We start from the raw sequence: 7,861 nt of genomic DNA, 5'->3' as shown, positions 1-7,861 counted from the left end.
CTGAACCCACTCCCAACAACAACTCATCCTCTGACAACATTCAAGAAAAGATCAATGCCAAAAAACCCAAAAACACTACAACCTCTTCCAGCAACACACTCCTAGCCACCATGGACGTTACCAGGCTATATACCAACATCCCACACCAGGATGGCATCCATGCCTGCCTTACATATCTACAGGAACAAGATTACAACCCAGAATACAGACCCAAAGATATTACTGAGTTTATACACTTCATCCTCACACACAACAATTTCACTTTTAATAATCAACACTTCCTCCAGATGATGGGAACAGCTATGGGCACTAAAATGGCCCCACAGTATGCCAACCTTTTTATGAGCCACCTGGAAGAAGACTTCCTCAAGAACTGCACCATCAAACCCTTGCTATACTTAAGATACATCGATGACATCTTCATCATTTGGACTGAAAACCTGCAATCTCGGATTGAGTTCCATCAGAAATTCAGCAATCACCATCCCTCCATCCGACTTTCTTTAGAATACTCCAGCACCAACATCTCCTTTTTAGACACGATGATCAGTATCCAGAAGGGTAAAATACAGACCACAGTATACAAGAAACCCACAGACCAACATACATATCTGCACAGAACCAGCAATCACCCTAAACACACCAAAAAAAGCTGTGATATACAGCCAAGCCCTCAGATACCACCGCATTTGTACTGAAGAGAACACCCGGGATTGCCACCTCGCCAATCTTAAAAAGGGTTTCACCCAACAAGGACACTCGTCCAGAGAGAGAGATCACACGTTTGAAAGAGCCACCCGCATACCACGTGAAGAACTGCTGCAGTACAGAAGAAAACCCCCCACAAATCGCACACCGCTGGTTATGACATATCACCCCTCCCTTGAACCTGTACAGAAAATCCTATTATATAAAAAGGACCTATTACTGAATGGAAATTTTGAAGTAGGCACAGATAGACCTGCCCCCCCATTCCTGATCTGGCAAAACTTATAATTTTGAAAGCTTGTTAAAGGATATAAATAGTGACACAGTTGATCCACTTTACTGGGTAAAACAGACATTGCCTCTTGTCCTGCGGGGTGGGGCCCTGCCCCCTCATGAGTGATGGGCCAGACCCGGTGGGACAACATTTGGGGCATACCTCTCCAAAATGGAGAGCCCCTACGTCTCCCTGCTTGTTGAGGTATACCCAGATAGTTGTGTATCTAGGAAAACTAACAAGATCAGGTATTCCACAATATCTCCATGTGATTTGGGAATAGTGTGTCTTTTTCTAGTTTAACTTTAATCATGTTGAAAGTTGCATAAGCTAAATGGGAAGAGACCACTCTTTTTATTTGGATTTTTTGTACGGGAAGCTACTCAGGACTAGCTCTAGTACTTTCGATTCACACCTTTACTTAATCTAATATAAAGTTACACTATAAAGAAACCTGTAGGCCCAGTGTTATTTTCTAATCTATCTTCCGGTCTTGGTTTCAGCATTTTATCTTTTCTTTCTTTTTTTCTGTGTGTATATATATTTTGTTTCTCATGGGGGTTTTTTTCTTTTTCTTGTCCTCCTTCAGGCCAATGTCAGAAGTACAGATAAAGCAACTTGTTCAGCTTGCTTTACTATTTCAGTCTGCTGATAGCAATGATTGCTCAGTGATATGATGCTACCTTTTTACGGTCCAGCTTAGGCACTGACATAGATTTGAAATGAATAATGCTGCAGGATCATTTATGCAAAGCAAGAGATGAAGGCCTTGTCTGCACCATTTTATATTGTTATAATTAAACTAGTACAATACCTCTGCTCCTAAATTTCTTGCTGGGATCCTGTGACCTGAGCTGACTTCCTGCCCCCGGGGCAGGGGGCTGGACTCAATCTTCCAAGGTCCCTTCCAGCCCTAATGTCTATGAAATTACTCTTCCTCCCATCTGTACCACAGACAAAAAAGGGAGGAAAGAGCCAAGTGGTCACAGACCTTCCTGGAGGTAGATGCATGCAAGTTTACCTGCCCCATGATCAAAGTACATGCGGAAATGCATCTTCTAGTCGAAATACATTTGTCCAAGTTTCAAACAGTCCATCCATGTCGCCTCCAGGGAAAGGATACAAGGGAAGTTGTGCTGGCTCCTACCCTGGGGGTCTTTAAGAAGTGGCTCAATGCCTACCTGGCTGGGGTCACTTGAGCCCAGTTTCCCTCCTGCCCAGGCAGGGGGTCAGACTTGAAGAGCTACAAGGTCCCTTCTGACCCTAATTCTATGATTCTGTGAACCCCTTTGTTGTGTAAACTATCATAATCGTATACCTTATACTTTTATGAAGAGGGAGGTAAGCTAAGTAGTATAACTGAGTCTATATTGGGGATTGTGTTTCTGCAATTATTTGTATTTGTAGTTGGAAACAAAACAGAAAAACCCCCACCACCTCAAGTTTGTGCATAGACTGTGTTAAAACCATATGAAGATTAGGGGTTGGCAATCTTTAGGAGCAATATAATGCTGCTTGCTTTGTGGTGGGCCAGTGCTTCTGATCTGGGTGCTCTTGCATGTGCAAATCTCTCCCTTTCACTGCAGAAGCCCCCCAGTGCAGAATTGCTGCAGAAACCCCTTGCAGCTGATATCTGGGCTTTTATGGCCTGAATAAAATCCCTCCATGGGCCAAAGATTGCCAAACCCAATGTGGTTATTTCTGGATTCCTACTAATCTGGAACTACAAACACCTGTTTCTTCCCAGTTACAGGAAATATTTCTGCCATGTCCAATGGCCTTCAATGGAACAGCAATTATTATGTTTTAATTTATCACAATAACTTGCTAAGCATAGGTAGCATTAATTGAAACTGCTAATTGTCATGAACTACATGAAATGATTTAGGGTAGTTATTCTTAAAGCCTTTTCTTGGTCTGGGGGATTTTCACCATCTCTGTTATTGTTTAAATATTTGATGACCATGCAGAAGGTAACTTGTATGTATGTGTATTGATGACAGTCTTTAGCAAGATTGACCTTTTTGGCGTTTTGAGTTCTGTGCTCTCAGAATAAAACCAATTCTGTGACTGCAATGTAAGTGCAGACAGTTATTCTCAAAACCATTTGGGTCATTAAACATTAAACAGTAATGTTTAAAAATCCAGTTTATTTTACTGTTGGACTGTTGACTCTTCTTATGATATGATATGATATAATTTTATTCTTAACTCTCATTTGATGTAACAAACTAGAATGATAGAATGCGTTTGAGCACAAATTACTGTATTTACTTGAATATAAGACAACTGTGACTATAAGATGATCCCCCAATAATTAGATTTAATATGGAAAATGTATACATTTTATTATAATTTTCCAGGTGGAGAATCTAATTATCAGAGGATTCCCTTGAATTTGCTGCCTTCCCAGTTCTACAGTAGAGAATATAGTGGCTGGGGGAAGAGGGAGGCAGAGGTAGCCTCCTTGATGTCTTCCCATCCTCTTTCCCCACCCCCCCTGCTTCTTCCCTCTAGCCTTCCTGCCCACCTTTACTGTCAGACCCTGCTCAGGCTCTGTTCCATCCCTAAGCACAAGTGAGCTGCATGTGATAGAAAGGTGGGGAAGGGACAGAGGCAAGACCAGAAGCTGCAGAGCGGGGCCAGGCAGAAGGGAGGGAGGGCAGAAGATACAGAGGGGGGAAGGAGACTGCTGTGTGTCTGACTTTGGCTCTCACTCAGACTTGGGACCTGGGGCCAGGGGCAGTACCACCTGCTGCCCCTCTCTCCCCCCCCCACCTTATTAATTTGACACGCAGAGGAACAAAAACACAGACTTTGAAATAAACAGATGTGCAAATTACTATGGGTACATGTTGACTTAGTTCATCCAGAATTAATGCACATTAACTTTTTGTAAACTGCTTCACATTTTTGTAAAAGTACTCCGTAAACATTATCGAGTACCACTTTTGTGCCTACTTATACATAATGTAAGCTGTGCATGATGTTAGTCCAGAGCCAAAAGCCTCATGACTTATCACATGGTTCATTGGACCCCAGCAGAGTCTACAGCGTTTCAAGCCATGGTGACCTCACAGTCCAGCACTGCTCAGTATGTGTGCATATTCCAGATATCCCCACAAAATATCTACATGCTTAACTGGCCCCACACTTGTAACTGAAACTGGGTGTTCTTGACACGAGTCCTGGGACCCTCCAAAAATTTATATGCAGATGAGGTGCAGGGCTGCCTGGTCCCTGTCCACCTCATAGAGAGTGGGACCACACTAATCTTATTTGCCAAGCTGAGAGAGGGGGTGACAAACTTTCGGCTACATGGAAGTTTGGTGACTTTTGCCAGGCATTTAAGGCTTGTGAAGAAACGGGAATCATTGGGAAAGAGAGGCACTGCTTAGCGGTGGGAGTGAAGAGGAAGTTTAAATGTGTTTTGATATAATGGTTCATCATGACTTGAAAAAGTTAGCGCTGAGAGGGACTGACTACAATGGGTACTATATCCTATTCAGATGGGCTGCATTAACCTGTCTTTGTGGTAGGTTCCCATCAGCATTTTTGGCACTAGGGGTGGAGTGTTGGAGCTTTGGCCAAGTCCCAAAAAACCTTGCAACCTCTATTTGGAAGATACTGGCATGCCAGGGGTGGATGGCAGGCGGGCTACAAGGGTACCAATCCTTGTTGTGGCAGCACAGCCCTGGCCCCTTTATCACTGTGCTCCCCAAGGCACATGTGTATCTGCTGCCAGCAACGAGCTGGGCCAGGGCTCTGGACTCCAGTGCAATTGCTTGAAGCCTTGCAGCTGCCTGCTACAAGCACTCCTGGCTCTGTGGTGGGCAGCAGGAGCCTTCCCAGAACCCAGGCTGCTCACAGCAGGCAGCCACTGTACCAGGGTCCAGAGCTCTAGCTTGGCTTGTTCCCAGTAGTGGTTGCACATGCGCCTTGGGGAGCATGGTGGGGAAGGAGCTGGGACTGTACTGTCCCCAGCTCCTTGCCCTTTGTGTGCCCCAAGGCATGTGTGCAGCTGCTGCTGGCCACAGAGCCTGGGCTGCTTACAGCAGGCGGCAGGCAGACTGCAAACAGCTGCGCTGGGGTCTGGAACCCCCCCAGCTCAGGTCTGTGGCTGGTAGCAGCTGCACTCGCACCTTGGGGTGCACGGCAGGGAAGGGGCCTGGGGCATTGCACCCCTAGTCCCTTCCTTCCTTACTGTGTGCCCTGAGGCACACATGCAGCTTCCACTGACCACAATTCTGGGCTGGGGCTCCAGACCTTGGTGCACTAGTTGCGGCTTCCCGGATGCCTGCCATAGCCAGCTTGGGCTCTCTGGCCAGGCTCCTGCTGCCTATCACAGAGCCTGGGTTGCCCGCAGCAGGGCTTGCAGCTTCCCTGCCACCTACTGTGAGCAGCCTAGGCTCTGTGACCTGCAGCGGCCACCCAGAATTTGAGCCACCTGTGGCATGCCAAGCAAAATGGCTTTGTGCCATGCTGTGGCACGCATGCCAGGGGTTGCCAACCCCTGCTCTAGAATGTCTTAGTGCTAAATTGTCTAGTTTGCTGTTATTTCTCTAAGTCTTATTTGTATCTTACTGAAGAGTTACATTTGATATTTCTGTGAACTGATAATGAAGCAACTATTTTAACTTTTTGTTTACAGTATTTATCTAATGTAGTGGTACATGGTGATCTCTGATTGGGGTTTTTCTTTCTTTTGATCCAGTATATATCATGGAGCTATTTAGGTTTAATTGCTATAAAATGCTTTGAATGCTTCTGTTTGAAGTTACTAGGAAGTACAAAATATTTTAAATTGTAAAAGAGGTATTTATTTTACTACTATAACTATGATTGATATTATTCTGTCAGATACAGAGCCTTGTTTTAGCCAGCAGAGGGCACTCAAAAATAGTTTTAAAAAAACTTTTACCAAGCATCTGGTTTAATACATGTATATCTCTGCACATAAAAGAATGTAGAAGAAGATACTCTCTGTTAATTAAAATAAAAATAAATATTATGGTTAATCTTTGTTTTTTTGTTTTTTATATATTGTATAGGAGGCAATACACCTGGTGGGACTGCCTCAGCACAGACGAACCCAGGAATACTGGGAATGGGTGGAGGTGCAACTGTATTACCTGCATTTGAATATAGAGGTACCTGGATACCGATCCTTAATGTAACAGTCCAGGGCAGTGCTAAAGCTACCTAGTAAGTAATAATGCCTATTTTAAAATGTTTTAGTTAAAAAATATATTTTTTGGTGATTATACAATATTTCTGTTGTATGGCAAGCCATGCATTGCATTGCTAATGTCAAACAATATTGTAGATTCTCTTCAGACTGATATTCTTTTTTATTCTTCCTATATTTGAAATTCCCATTCAAATATTACTCATTACTTTATCAACTGTCAACCATGTTCTTTACTGTACCCTTTCTGTTTTAATTCTGTGCATACTACATCTATGTAGTAAGAAGCATTCATGGGAGTAGAAAACACTTCTCCGACTTTACTGGCAGTTTGTCTTGAAGTTAAAATATTGACAGTATTAGTGAAATACTGGTCCTTCTGCTACTCTAAGTGTATTGTGAGTCCCTATGCTGAGAATGAATTACAAGCAGTCCTTCACATGGTTGGCATCTCAGTCTTTTTAAAGATTATAAATCAGAAGTTCTTGTACTCAGAATTTGTGAACCAAGGCTTATAATCAGTTTCAGGATGTTATAATGTCCGTTGAAATAATGTCAGTCATTCATGTCAATAATGCTTCAACAATGTCATGTTTTTAAAAATGTGGTTTATTTTCAGAACCTACAAAGTGTTACCACATTGCTTAAAAGATGTCAGACGCCTCCAGTCAATAATCTGAAGATTCATACATGAATGTAACTAGGCCTCTTCCTAACTGCAATTGTAGACTGTCTTTTAGAAAAATAAATTCTAAATTAGTTTTCAAGGCTTAGCAATAGTTTACACATGTATGTAAAAGAAACAGTGTTTACTGAAACAAGGAAACCAAAAAGGAATGCAAAGTTCTCTCTTATTTGCACTGTTCTTGAGGACTACTTGTTTCAGCTATAAGTGGATCCTTTCCGAAAATTACTTGAACCTTTTGCTCCCTCTTTTTTTTCTTATTTTTCCTCTCGCCCGTCTCTGACTTTTTAGCTAAAATCATTGTGCTTCCCCAAGCACTTTCCAGCTTTGTTCCTTAAGTGACTCTGTTTTTTCCTAAATCATTTTAATTTCTTTTACCAGAAGAGAGACTCTTAAGTTGTCCCCTGTCTATAGTCATTTTCTGCCTCATTCCATGCCCTCCTGCTGCTGTAGATTTTCTATAGAACCGGAGATGCAGGATTCTAGGGGTCTACTGTGCTATGACTACATACATAACCTAGTGAGGTCCCTTTTGTATTGTGGTAAAAGCCAGGCATATCGATCATGGGCTGGAATGGTGGATGTCTCTTGACCTACTGGGACTTCCTCTTCCCAGATTACTGTGCCTTGCCTTTAAGGGAAGTGGACTTGTGACAGCCCACAATCTGAATGTGTAGCCCAAGCTGAGATACTGTGTGTGTGTGTTCAAGCACATGTGTACAGCAGACTGTGGGACTTTTTTTGTGTTTTTTGTTTTTCCTTGAACTGCTATGGGGGGTAAAAAGAAGGTAACGTGGGGCCTCTGCGGGACACGCTAGGAAATCTGGTGGTCTCACCAGAGACAAAGCCAACCTATTTAACAATTTCTTTGCCTCGATTTTTCTGAACAGGGACCAGGTCATCCCCCCCACCGGGATCCCCAGTGGTCCCAGGGGAGGCACAGCCAGGTCCAGGGTCAGAGAGGACCTAGTCAAGGACATTCTGGTGGGACTGGACGTGTTCAGCA

General features: G+C 43.3%; 1 protein-coding gene across 7 annotated transcripts in view; it reads left to right on the top strand.

The window, feature by feature from the left end:
* MON2 (MON2 homolog, regulator of endosome-to-Golgi trafficking) overlaps positions 1–7,861 on the top strand; it is a 140,997-nt gene that overhangs the window by 57,317 nt on the left and 75,819 nt on the right. For all 7 annotated transcript variants that reach the window (XR_003093008.1, XM_025198763.1, XM_025198764.1 and 4 more), the window contains one exon: positions 6,034–6,187. Coding sequence is in view for 6 of the 7 variants with exons in the window: in XM_025198763.1 (XP_025054548.1) it covers positions 6,034–6,187 (154 nt within the window). In the remaining variant the exon portion in view is untranslated. The remainder of the gene's footprint in view (positions 1–6,033; positions 6,188–7,861) is intronic.

This window comes from Alligator sinensis, unplaced genomic scaffold (assembly GCF_000455745.1).
Source record: "Alligator sinensis unplaced genomic scaffold, ASM45574v1 scaffold375_1, whole genome shotgun sequence".
Taxonomy (NCBI): Eukaryota; Metazoa; Chordata; order Crocodylia; family Alligatoridae; genus Alligator; species Alligator sinensis.
The sequence above is the reverse complement of the archived record's forward strand: the minus strand, read 5'-3'. Positions and strand labels throughout refer to the sequence as shown.